This window comes from Limulus polyphemus, unplaced genomic scaffold (genome assembly GCF_000517525.1).
Source record: "Limulus polyphemus unplaced genomic scaffold, Limulus_polyphemus-2.1.2 Scaffold1198, whole genome shotgun sequence".
In the NCBI taxonomy this organism is placed as follows: Eukaryota; Metazoa; Arthropoda; class Merostomata; order Xiphosura; family Limulidae; genus Limulus; species Limulus polyphemus.
The window spans coordinates 146882-160792 of NW_013666808.1; the positions used below are offsets into that span (position 1 = coordinate 146882).

The window sequence follows — 13911 nt, forward strand, 5'->3', positions numbered from 1 at the left end:
AAGGTATTTTATTGTTAAGATACATATTAATTATGGCTTTTAGTTAATTGTGATGGGGTATAATAACAAGGTCTTATTGCTTATTTTGTTTTTTATTGCAGGGTCTTACTATTATCTATTTTGCTTTATTTGAGTGATAATAATTTTATTTAAAACAGAAAGTTCAAATAGTTTACAGCATATACATCATCTGCTAAACACTTAGGATTAAATTTTGTTATCTGATTTCTTGTGTAGCAAGATAATGATTGACAACATTTTCTATACTTCAAACCACTTGCATTGGTAATAATGGTAGTCCAACTAATTCTGTTATTTAAGTTTTATCTGTTTAGATAAAAGTAGAAGAAACGGTTTTGTGATTTTTACATTAATTTAGCATTTTTTTTTATGTCAGTCAAGTCTGAACTCACCCAAGGAAGTTGGTGGGAGAGAATTATCTAAATTGATCGAAGAAAATTATTTTTTTAGCTTGCAGACTTGAAATGAGTTGGGATCTCTTAAAATTCAACGAGTTTGACTATTATAATTCAACCAATCATGAAACATACTGTGTAAAACAGACAGACAGAAAATGAAGAGTGAATGCACAAACTCACATTGGACCTAAGAAGAGTTTCTAAGTAAGCTTTAGAATGACTGAAAAAATTAAATATCTATTCAAGAGTTCTATAGATACACATGTATAAAATCAGTACGATTATCAAAATCAACTGTTTGGTTGTAAATCAAAATCAGAAGTTTGTTGTTTTTTTAACTTGAAAGACAAACTGAATGCAGTTTCATAACTTCAGCATCATTATGGAAAGGTGAATACTAAAATATAAAACAGTTAAAGTTATTTTGTTTCTTGGTCAGAGTCAATAATTAACACATATTACAGACTAGACACAATCTAATTCTAGGTAATGTGATTGTCTCTCATGGTTTTATTATGATGTGTCTCCTGTGGAAACAAAGTGCACTTCATTATAGGTGGCACGTAGGGCATTTTCTAACTCCTGGGCATGTGCGCGATCTCTAGTTTCTCCTACCACCTTCACCTAAAACAGACAAACAGTTACAATTAATAAATCTCGTTTCGGGATTTATGTAATTCTGTAATATATTTGACATTATGAATATAGTCTCCTTGACTAATTAAACAAAGAACAATAATTACATCCTTATTCTTTCACAGCACTACTTGGGGTGATTAGTGAAAAACAATAATTACATCCTCATTCTTTCATAGCATTACTTGGGGTGATTAGTGAAAAACAATAATTACATCCTTATTCTTTCACAGCACTACTTGGGGTGTTTAGTGAAAAACAATAATTACATCCTTATTTGTTCACAGCACTACTTGGGGTGATTAGTGAAAAACAATAATTACATCATTATTCTTTCACAGCACTACTTGGGGGTGATTAGTGAAAAACAATAATTACATCCTTATTCTTTCACAGCACTACTTGGGGTGTTTAGTGAAAAACAATAATTACACCCTTATTCTTTCTAGTACTATAGTCTGCATGGGTTGAAGTTACAGTCAGGAAAGTTAACAGTTTCCTACAACGAAATTGTATGACTAATAATACTTACCCCCTCTCACATTTAGCTTTATCCTGTCAAAAGTTTCTCTTTCCTGCCCATCTATGCATTGGTATGAATCTTATCTCACTTGTTCCAACCTTTATGCCCCACTATATTTCCTATAGCGATTTAAATCTTGTGATTCTCTTCACTTACATCAATGCGCCCCCTATACCACATCCATATATAAGCTCTCCATTATTACTTCCTATACACTTTTCAAGACGGTTCAAATTAACAGACTTGAAACCAGTCATTTCATGGATAGTAAGGGTGAGAGAGTGGGAGAAGAGGTAAGTATTATTGAAAATACATTTTCGGTATAGAAAAAATGTTAAATTCCAAAACATACTTACAAAGACACTTTAGCTAAAATCCCACACTGACAAAGTGGAGAGGCCAGTGAGGGCAAGGTCGACACAGAAAGCATCTTCATAGAAAAGATGTGTGCAAAAATGAAATATAGTAATAGCACACCAGTTAGGGCTGCACTACTTCTGGAACAAGTGTGCTCTTTGCCCATGCCACATTAAATCCAATTCTTGGGCAGTAAAGGCTGACTGGCCACAGAGGCAAAATCCTAACATTATTAATTAGAAGAACATGAATTTGTCCGAGTCTCAACCAGCAGACAAGGTCCCACGTCTTGTCCTTGGAATTATAGGGCTGTGGACCCAAATTGGAATCTAAGGTGTAGTGGCTAGGGTACGAGGACTGCTGTATTGCTTTTGTTTAGTAATGTGATATTATTGGAACCCAGCCTGAATGTTACAGAATGCTGCAAGTCAAGCCACTGGAATTATGAAGCAACACCTTAATTCCAGTGGCTTGACTAAAGCAACACTCTTCCCAACCAGAATAAGCATAAAATGAAACAAACTGAACTTGGAATTATGGGACCTGTCGTGCCTCATTCAACCTGAAGAAACAGAAATTACCCGGTCTGGGATTACGAATCAAAATATTAACTCCCCAACTTCTTGCCTCTGGAAGTACGAGAAATATGTGGAACAAAGAAGTTCAACCAATGGCACAGGAAGTAACGCTCTGCATGTGGAACTACAAAGAATTCGAGAATTCCCTTCCATGATCATCGAAATACAGAGAATGACCAAAAAGAAGGGTCATGCACAACCCAACTGAATAGCGAAGAGTCACCTCTGAACCAGAATTACAAGGAGCCTTTTGCATAGGCTGGTTCTGCTCCTACCATACATCTGAGAAAAACATCCTGGTTTATTGGAAGGAGGGCACCCAGCTTTGCCCTCTTCTCCTTGAGTGGAATAATGAGTACAAGCATCACCCAGGAGAAATAATCCTCTGTCCAGCAACTGGAAGCCAGGAGCGGTAAGAACTACCATGCTCCACTAGGAGAAATGGGGGGGGGGGAGAGATTCTCATGATGAGGTGTTCTGAGGAACAATGCTCCAGAGACAATGCAATAGGTGAATCACATTCCCTATTTTGAAAAGCAAATCGACCATAATTTATTCAATCTAGGGGTCAGCAGGGATGGGCAAAATTTCATTAAGCTTTATTCATGATGGTCCATGAGTGGCGGCCCAGTAGTGTATTTGTTTTGTGTTATAAATGTCTACCACCTGAAAGTACACAAGGAGGTCTTATGGAATACCCCATCTCAACAGAGCTCATTGCTATCAGGAAAATTATTGATTGGTCGACTGGTAGCTAGTGCATATTTGGAAATAAGCATACCCGACCAGGCAACACCCGCCACAGAGTGGTATCCAATGGAAATGACCATAGGGTCTCTAGAAACAAAAACAAAAAAGAAATATAGTCACTCGCCTCTTTTACAAATGAGCCAGGGCTTGAAGAATAGCCAAGGGGTAGCCAAAAACCTTCCGAGGAGCCAAACCCCAAATCATGTAAATAATGAGATATAGATGTATTAGACATGGTCTACATACCAGCTTGTACAATTCTCTCCAGCAGGCGAGGCAACCCAGCTGACAGAGACATCGAATTATGGTGGATTTGATAAGATGAGACCTGAAAAAGTCTCCATCCCTCCAATAAAATCCCACAAAAAGCAATACACACCAAATTGGCGAACCCAACTTGTCAAAGTATCAGGATATGTCATATGACACCTTAGGATCCCAATGGATAAACAGATAGTGACATTAACTCCACATCAAAACACTGAAGAGCCCAAACTGGGCATAAAAGACAAGCTGGGTCCAAGAATTCATAAAATGGGAAATGGTGGAAAAATAAAAAGGAGAGAAAACCTTTTCCCCTTCTCTAGCCACTGAAGTTTTGAGAAGAAAGGACCTATCTGGATACAACAGAACATAAATGAGATTGTAAAGAGTCCCGTGAACATGAATCGTAAATGAAGACCCATCCCATCCTGGCTGAGAGCATCTGCCCAAAGCCAGAGGATGAGGGACAGAAGACCAGAAATATGGGAGCTAAGCATTCAAGTGAGTGGGGAAAGCAACGAACTGAGGCATCCTGAAACGAGAGCAGATCCAATGAAAAAGTTGTGGATCAAGCATCCATTCTGTAGGAAGAACTTCATTGGGACAAGATAGCTAATCAGCCACTAAATTCATAACCTGAAACATGACAAACAAGGAGAACAATCTGATAATTGTGAGCCTAAAAGAGAAGATCCAACGTCTGAAAACAAAGAAACCTGGAGTGAGTGTCCCCTTGTTTGGAAATCTAGAGACCAGCATGGAATTGTCCAAGTGAAGCATTACTAACTTTCTTCGCAACAATTTGAGAGTCCGAGACACAACTCTTTGAACTGCTAGAAGCTATAAAAGAGTGATGTGGAGAAAAGATTCGTCTTCTGTCCAGAGGCCCTTGAGTTACATATCCCATATACAAGCTCCCCATCCCTGGAGAGAGGAATCCATGAAAAGACATATCTCAGAACGTGGGGTAGGAGAGGGACATCTACTGTCGTGTTGTCCCTGTACAACCACAAGCCAAGATCAAGTGGGCTAGAAGCTGATAGGGTCACCAGACAATCCAGCACATCTTTACAAATGTTCCAATGGTCCCATAACAACCACTGAAGAAAAAGCATGTGGGCCCGACCCAAAGGAGAGAGTGATTCCAAGGATGCCCACATCCCCAAAAGAGAAAAATACCCCTAAATGGACGAGGTACTATATGGGAGTAATAATATGTTTAGATAAAAACCCAGCTCTTGCAGCATCAGATAAAAGAGCTCGAGTGTGAAGCTCTGCTAAGTGGCAGGAAGGAGCGAGAAGAATCCAGTCATCAATATAATGGTGAGTATGAATGCCCATTGAGTGAATATGACGTGAAAAGGATATGACTACCTGGCAAAAGAAGTATGAGACAAATGCGAGGCCGAATGGTAGAGCACGAAATTGAACAATCTGTCTCTGTTTGTTTGTTTTTGAATTTTGCGCAAAGCTACACGAGTGCTATCTGCACTAGCCGTCCCTAATTTAACAGTGTAAGACTAGAGGGAAGGCAGCTAGTCATCACCACCAATCTGTCTCTTGTGCAAAAATGGAGATACCAATGTGAAGACTCCGCGAACGAGATATGCATTAAATCATCAGTTAGAAGACTGGGAAAGGGGAGAGGCCAGTTTGTAAAGAAAAAGGTGGAAATGGGCCACATCCACCCAAGATTCCGTGGAATCAGGAATACCCACAAAAATCGAATGTCTGGGAAAAGGGGCTTCTCCAAGACCTCTAAGAGCTAAAGAGAGAAGTCGAATGCCCTTAAACAAGGCATCTCTCTCCAAGAGATCCCAGCAATAGACAAACCAAAAAACCTATAACCTTACCAAAGTAGAAGTCAATAAGTGACTCAGATCATCTGAAAATTTAACAGGAGACCTGTGAAAGGCTTCAGACAATAGTTGCAAAGAAGATAAAAATACAAAACTGTTGCAAAGGACAGACGAACCCGTGAACACTGTGTAAGGTTAAGACAACTAGTGGCATCAGACCTAGAATCCCAAAGAGAAAGAAGAGGATCCAGCCTCTGAGAATCTAACTACGGATCTTCAAAGCAATGGAAAGTTAAGGCATGTTTATCCAATAAACGGGGAAGACAAGGCATGGTAGCAGCCTCTCTCAGGTGATCCACAAATATACGAGCATGCACAGCAATGTCTGGCAAAGTTGGAAAGGCTATGTAATCAGCCTTATGACTTTCCCCTTTCAAATAAGAAGAAGAATCATAAGCCACAGGAGAAATCTCAAGACCTCACAAACTTGATGTATTAGTAGCAAAAAAAAAAACGATTCAGGAAGCGGGATGTCTCCACAAGGTTTGGGATTATCTGTTTGAGCAATGGAGTCGTAAAAATAGAGTCCAAACTCTCGCCAGTCTGCCCCTGACCCCCCCCCCCCACAAGCTCAGCCTCTGAGCTTACCGGAGAATAAACATCAGACCTCATGTAAGACTCTCTGCATTTGAGGAATTGGACATTCTCTGCGAAAAAGGGGGGCCTCCCCTGACACCCGAGCGATGCTAGACTCCAGAGGCGGCAGATTAGGAGCACTAGGAGACTTCGTATCAGAGACATGAATGTGAGAGTTCATATCCAAAACGTCTCAGATTCTTTTTATTATTATTATTGGAATAAAAGAAGACAGACAATAAACTCAAAACCTAATAACACGGGTAAAAACAATTGTCAAAAGCATAAGTATAACCAAACGTATACAACACGTAAAAGAAAGTGCGTAAAACCACTGTTGTGATGTTATGCCATCGAGAAAAGTGAATAAGAAATCATAACAAAGAACTTATATACGGATCAGGTATAGGGGTGCATTGACGTAGGTAGATCGTGTCATAAGATTTATATTGCTATGGGCAGTATAGTGAGGTATAAAAGCTAGAGAAAGCAAGTTAAGATTCATACCAATGCTTAGATGGGCTGAAAAGAGAAACTTTTGTCAGGATAAAGCTAAAGTATGAGAGGAGGTAGGTGTGTTTCAGAAGATTGCTTTCAGTCTGCTTCAAACTGTTACAATACCTTTATATCATGAATTAGCATATTAGAAATATTTAACAGTGTATGACTATCCTATAAAATATTATCATTCGCTGATACTTTTCACAACTAAATTGATGAACTCCAATTCTTATAACTAGAGTCCAGCTTACCTGCACTGAGAATATGTCTCTTGTCAACCATGCTCTCTCGTGTATGATGTCCTTGATACTGAAAAGTAACATTTAGCATGCTTATTATTTATCACTGAACTATTTTTTCATTTGCAAAAAACATCATGAGATTATAGCTTGTATATTACAAATTTCCACATTGTTTGTTTGTTTGTAGTTAAGCACAAAGCCATAAAAAAGGCTATCTGTGCTCTGCTCAACACGGTTATGAAACCCGGTTTCTAGCTCTGTAAGTCCACAGACATACCGCTGTGCCACTGGGGGGCATTTCCACATATATTAGCTATGTTATCAAAACTGAAAGTTTTCATGGGAACAGATATGCTACAAGTTTTTTAGGCTAAAAGAAAAGTTTCAGTCAAGAAAAGAAAACACTCTGAATAGCATTTAATTACAACACTCAACTGATAGAAAAAAGAACAGACGATAATGTTAGCTACAAAGGTGAACATAGGTATATAGAAAATATGTGTACAACCTTTATATATGATAAAAAAACTTGTGATTTTGTACTTAATTATATGTATTTAATCATTATTAAGCCTATTCTTCTCACATGTAATAACAACATTGAACTATCCTGCTTTCATCACAATAAATCCTGTGTAAGAATCATGAATTTGATTCAGACCTTTATGTACTAACATTCTATTTTAACATTAATCAGAGTATGTGCTTTAAAAGTTCACTTAATAAATCTAATTAAAATGTTACATATGTCAAATAGATAGAAGCCTAGAGTAAGATTTGAAAGTACATGCACAAAAGACATAAAGAAAGTATATTATTTCATATTTCAAATCATGGTGCACTAAATTTGGTTTTTCATTTTGAAACTAAAACTACTGTTCATCTCAGGTATCATATATTTATTTATTTACTGAATAATTACTCAAACTGTATTTGTAACTTCTTGTAATAAAGTATTCTTGCAATTTGAATGAATTAGAAACATAAATTTAAAATGGCTGCATTTGATAATTTATCAAATAAAACCAGAAGGTTGACAGAAATAAAATGCTTCAAAGATCAAAAGAAAGAGAATCTGTTAATTTAGTAAAGTAAATAAAGTCAAATATTCAAGATGGTCAAAATGTCTTCACCTTGGCATGTCAATAAAGGAAATGAGTACATCCTAGAGTAAAAATTACTTTATTTGGAAATGTGCCTTTCATACTGCTCTATCTATAATGACATATAGCATGGAATAGCGGTTCAAGCAGTCCTCAGCAGAATTGTGTATTTTTAAGGTTATTTATGCAGAAAATCAATTACTTTGCAAGTAACCACAGCAATGGATACATATTATTCCAAAAAATGTTTTTATAATTAAAGGTTATTGAGGAAATATAACCACCTCTCCCCCAAGCTTCTAAGAGCAATATTTATATTTTGCTATGAGTTTAAAATTACTTTTATTATTTACAGCACTAGGATGGAGGACTCTCCATCTGGACTTTTTGTGTATGGAATCATACATTTCTGTTATAGCATAACACAGAGTTTTTATTTATATTCATTATGCTTACCTCACTCCAATCTTTGATATCATTCCAACAAGCTCAGAGATTCCACCAGGCCGATCACTCACCGTCACAGTGAACTTGATGAGGCGGCCATCCACTGCTAGGCCTCGCTCCAGACATCGACCGAGAACTGTAGTATCAATGTTGCCACCACACAGTGGAACCACCACGCTGGAAGTATGTTAAAGTGAAACAATTTAACATTCCGATATTAAAGAGATGTAAGAATTCCATGAAAACTTGTCAGACAGTAACTACACTAACTACCATAATGTAGTTAAGTACTCTTAATGACTATACAACAAGTTTGTTAGCTGTTCATTTCTCTTTAGAAAAATGTATAGAAGTGACCAAAATATGAACTTCACAATACTTCATTTGAATTATTTGGATATTCCTACTCTACCTAAAATATCACTAAGATACAGTTCTACAAATGTTTGTGAAAAAATAATGAGTATCAAGGAGAGAAATTTATCCAAGAGCAGAGTACCAGGGAGAGGGATGAAGGTTTTAATTGTTGCTCAAATATTGTGTAAAAAAAAAAGAGTAAAGAAAGAATCAGATAATATATAAAAATATATAAGGCTGTTCATAAGTATATATGTTTAGAACTGGTTTAGTGGTTATGCCATCAAATAAATTATTCTGCCAATATTAAAACTTACTCAAGCCTAATTCTTAATGTAGATACTCTGGTTTATGCCATGGATAACACCATGTTGATATTATGTTTAGCTACAAACATTTATGAAGGAGGGTGTACAAAAAGGCTTACTTTTTCCCCTGTAGTTCAGGCAACTGTCCAGCTATGAGTGCTGCAAGACCACAAGCTCCAGCTCCTTCTACCACAGCTTTGTCCATTTCAACCAATCGTAAAATTGAAAGAGCAATAAAGGATTCTCTAAATAATAAGAAACAAAAAAGTAAAGATTACACATTATTAGTTCTAACATATTTTAAAACAAAACAAAGAATCCCCCCTTCAAAATAATTGAAAATACATACTGTATGAAAGATACACTACATGTACATATCAACTTGAACTTTTACATATTTTTTAATTAATTGTTTGATGTTAACCCATTCACTGTGGCTGGGATGTATATTCCCCAGTGCTCCCACCCCTTCACACTGCAATTGGAACAAATGTTTCCCATTGTTAATGCTGTTTATGCCTTCTTCTGCTAGGTCCAGGTTCATCATCTTGACTATCATCACTAGATGGAGAGGTAGCATCCTTTTGTTTCATTGCCTCTTCATCATCCCACATTTGAACTCCACTTGACTCACTTTCACTATTTTCTAAGCTATCTGAGTCAAGCATCGCACCAAACATATTTACATAGTAATTAGGGTTACTACTTGCCCCTTTAGCAATGCAGGAATTGGCATGCAGTTGTCGTACATTCTGCTTAGGCACCTTGTTTGTTACTGAAGGGCTCAGTGGAAACATTGAGGGAAACCATATACCAACATTAGATGGGATACCAATAAATACTTTCCAACTCATTTTACTCCCATACGTCACGCACAGCAATTTTGATTGACAATAGGAAACATTTGTTCCAGTCGCAATGTGAAGGGATGGGAGCACTGGGAAATATACGTCTCAGCTGCAGTGAAAGGGTTAAGGACAAAGCTATATAATGGGTTATGTGTTCTATGCCCACCACAGATATTGAAACCCTGTTTTGTTTTAGCATTATAAGCCTTTAGTCTTACTGCTGAGCCACTGGAGGGAGAGTGGGCTTGTGAAACAGAGCTCTATACAATGTCCTAAAAATATACAACTGTATCATACTTTTAACAATTGCCATCTACTTAATTGGAAACAAATTATCAATAAATCTTAGGAACTTTATAACTTCAATAATATTCAGATTTTTAAATTATGAAGTAGTTTTTGTAGATTTTATTAAAATGTTTTCTATAAACTAAAATAACCATTAAAATTTTTAATATTTGTACATGTCTTCTGAATGACAAGAAAAAAATGTAATGTGTGGCACTTTTTTCAGAAAATAAAAATGAATAATATTTATGTAAAAAATTATAAATTATTTGATAAAATTTAATAAAAGAAAGATTTTGGTCAATTATTAAAGGTTCACGTGTAATTTATGCTATCTTCTGGAATTATAATTAACATTATCTTCTTTACTGCAAGTTAAAGAATTCTATATGGCTTTGACTCTTTTTTTCCTTTTTATATATTATGTTAAGTATTGTATTTTTTTATTATATTAGAATTACAATATTGGCAACAAGTTTACGACTTACTTGACCACCACAACTTTGTCAAGTAGGTGAGCAGCTGTGTGAAAAGCATTGACACCAACCTTTGGAACAGCCAGGCCTAAACCATAAATAAAACGGAATTTCTAGTCTTAGAAAGATTGTTGATTTTTAGGTTAGCTTCTGAAGTACCTATAAACTTCTGTGAGAAGGAAGTATAAAACATATAAATATATATTGAAAAAACAATCATTTAGTGATTGTGATAAAGGAAAATAATTGTACATTCTGAGTTCAAGTTTAAATCACTGTATAATGAGTTATTCTTTCCTATGATGAGACATATCAATTGTCATTATATACGTAATATAATTTTTGATTAAAAACCTCACACCACAGTATAAAACTTTGAACGGTGCTAGTCATGAGCACAATTTCTGGACCAAAGAACTACATCCTGTACACGTACATCAACTGTTTTTATAAACCTCGCACAGTTTTAAACTTTGAACAATGATAGTTATGAGCACACTTTCTGTATCAAAGAGCAACACACTATACTCATGCTTCAACTGTTTTTATAAACCTCACACAGAGTTTAAAACATTGAACAATGATAGTCATGAACACACTTTATGTATCACAAAAATATACATTATAATCCTATATATGTAATATTTGTCATTACTTCTGAAAATGCTAACTTTAATGTAACAATCTCAGTGTTATAGTTTCTAGCTGTATGAATGAACCAAAATAAAATGTTAAGACAATATTTCTAGAAATATATATGTTTTATTTTACTTTTAATCACTGGCTGGTGAACAATCAACTTGTTTTATAGTAATCTTTGATAGGTTGTTTAGGCAGAGTATTCACAATGAATCTAAGTTTCAAATGGACAGCCTGTTGTACAAACACACACTGACCTGAAGACGAAAGGCGGAAGACTTTCGAAACGTCTTCCTCTACATTTGTAGGTTTCTACAACAGGCAGTTGCTGTCCATTTGAAACTTAGATTCAACTTGTTTTATTATTATTAAATACACACAATTTTATATATCAATTTATTTTTAACAGAGTAGATGCTAACATAGTAAATTTTAAATTCTATACTTGTAGATTAAAATGAAAATTATCAACAAAAAATTACCATCAGCAAGAGTTGACCCTGCCCTCAAAGTTACAGGATGGCCAGCATTCATAGCAGCTGTGAAACTTGGACATCTCTCAGATTCTACTCCCTAGACATAGAAAAAATTACTTGAAATAAAAACTATACCAAATAAGTATTGTACATATACAGTTATACATTTAATAATAACCCCCAAAGAAACAGGTCTTTATGAATTAATGCTTTCTCCTGTAACTTTTATTGACAATGAGTGGGTAAACATGTAAAGTTTTTTAGGCAAAATATAAACGTACTGTAACTTCTATAATTGTTTTTATTTCTCATCTAAAGAAATTTGTGAATTTGTAACAGCTGCACATAACTTGAAAAATGAAATTTACAAAAACCTCAGATGATTCATAATGTGGAACTATTATGAAAACACCTATCAAAGTTTTTTTATGTATTGTTTATTCTGCCACATTGGGTATTAACGTGATTTATTTTGTCAAATATGTATGGCTGAAACAAGCATAGTGAAATATTTCTACAAAGTTATAGTTAAGAAACTAGAATGTCCTTAGGAAACCCTATAACATTTAACTTTTTTAAAGCAAGATGTCTATCTTCTCTCATTCAATCTCTACAAACAGTGGCAATGTTTTGCTTTCACCATGTCATTTATAAGCGATTGGTGTAGATTTAACATTCGGTCTCTGCTTGCCAATATCATGAAATATAAATTCAGTATGTACAAAATTCAGTCATCATAAGTATTTGACGATTTCTCAAACTTCCATGTAATAAACATAGCAAACTGTTTTTTATAACTAACTACAAAGCAAAATGTTATCAGCTCAAAATATAATATTTTATACAAGCGCGCCATCTGTGATCAAGTACTAGAAATAACAATAGGACAGATTTTAGGAAATTTAATTAGCAACAAATTTGAAAACGATTGAAAATGATAGTCTTAAGAAAATATCTAATACACAAAGTATATTTAAAAAACACGATTACAAACTCTGAATTTAATTCTGTCAAGTCGTGAACACACTCATACTTAGCTAGTGAGTGCCCAACATCTCAAAGCATTCCTAGCACGCTCTACAGTATCAGTTGTTCCTGGCAAGAGTTAATCTGAATAATTCAGTCGTTATATTCATGGGTAACTTATACTTGTGATTATATTCCGCCTATATTCTTTCGATATAAGCATAGTTAAGAAAGGGCGGATTAGGCTGCCGGGACCTTGGGGGAAATTCCTGATGGGCGGTAATCCATCGGGGGTAGGGGGGTTAAGCACTATTTAAATAGCCTTAATTGGGTGCTTAATTTCCTGTTGAAGATTTATGTTATATTGCGACATAGATGTAGCGTGAATGAGCAATAAACGGATAATTACATTACTTTTCTGAATTTAATTTTGTGTGAATTATTTCCAGTTTATGTAAGTATTTAGTCATATAGGTCTATACTTTACTAAGTCGGGTAATACGTGTAAGAGACATTGTTCTGTAAATGAAAAATTTTCAACCGTTTATTTCGGTTTAATTTGTGAACTATATGAATAATAGTAGAACATACAGGCCGCGCAGCAACCCGTCCAGTTTTTTTACTGGAATCCCTCTCCCTACATCGTTGGAGTGCCTTTATGAAAATCATCTTCCAGACAATTTTTAATTCCAAATCCACCCCTGGTGTTTAAAGTACTGAGATGGCACAATTTATTTACACTTCCTTGAACAACAACTTATTTTGTTTCATATGCCAACAGACTTAGAAATAGTAATTTAGAATCCCCTTAAACACTAATGTAATTTCTAAAGACACTCAGGTTTATTTTTCTTAAACTTATGTTATGTCTCCGCTTGTTAATTAACTTTCCGTAACTTCGTTCCGACGAAACTTTAGCGACACAAGTCCTTACTTAATAAAACTGGTTTATTCTTTCCGAATATAACTTTACGATACACTTAATTTCAAAAATCGCGCTAAAACAAACGCTATAACAACGAACGTGCTCAATAATACTCTCTGACTGTAGATCAAATACTCACTACCTACACACACATTATTGTCACCCTCTTATAAATATACCAGCCTACTCTATATCTAGTAATCTCCCGACTATTCCCGAAGGTACAAGATATTTCCAGAAAGCAGGGGGCGTGACACTAGTCACGTGACCTCGCTGACGCAACACTGCCCCTCCTTAATATTGTTCGTCCCGAACAATAACCACATACAATAAACCAATAACAATTAACAATAACTTAATTAAATGTACAGGA

The 13911-nt window shown here is 35.5% G+C and overlaps 1 protein-coding gene across 1 annotated transcript in view; it reads right to left on the minus strand.

Moving 5' to 3' along the window:
* The window catches only part of LOC106462567 (L-threonine ammonia-lyase-like), a 23030-nt gene continuing 9119 nt past the window's right edge, over positions 1 to 13911 (minus strand). The window contains exons 8-13 of the mRNA XM_013922503.2: positions 11654 to 11744; positions 10545 to 10620; positions 9040 to 9165; positions 8265 to 8432; positions 6715 to 6772; positions 1 to 1043 (exon numbers count right to left, since the gene is read on the minus strand). Coding sequence (XP_013777957.2) covers positions 933 to 1043; positions 6715 to 6772; positions 8265 to 8432; positions 9040 to 9165; positions 10545 to 10620; positions 11654 to 11744 — 630 coding nt within the window. The 3' untranslated portion in view covers positions 1 to 932. The remainder of the gene's footprint in view (positions 1044 to 6714; positions 6773 to 8264; positions 8433 to 9039; positions 9166 to 10544; positions 10621 to 11653; positions 11745 to 13911) is intronic.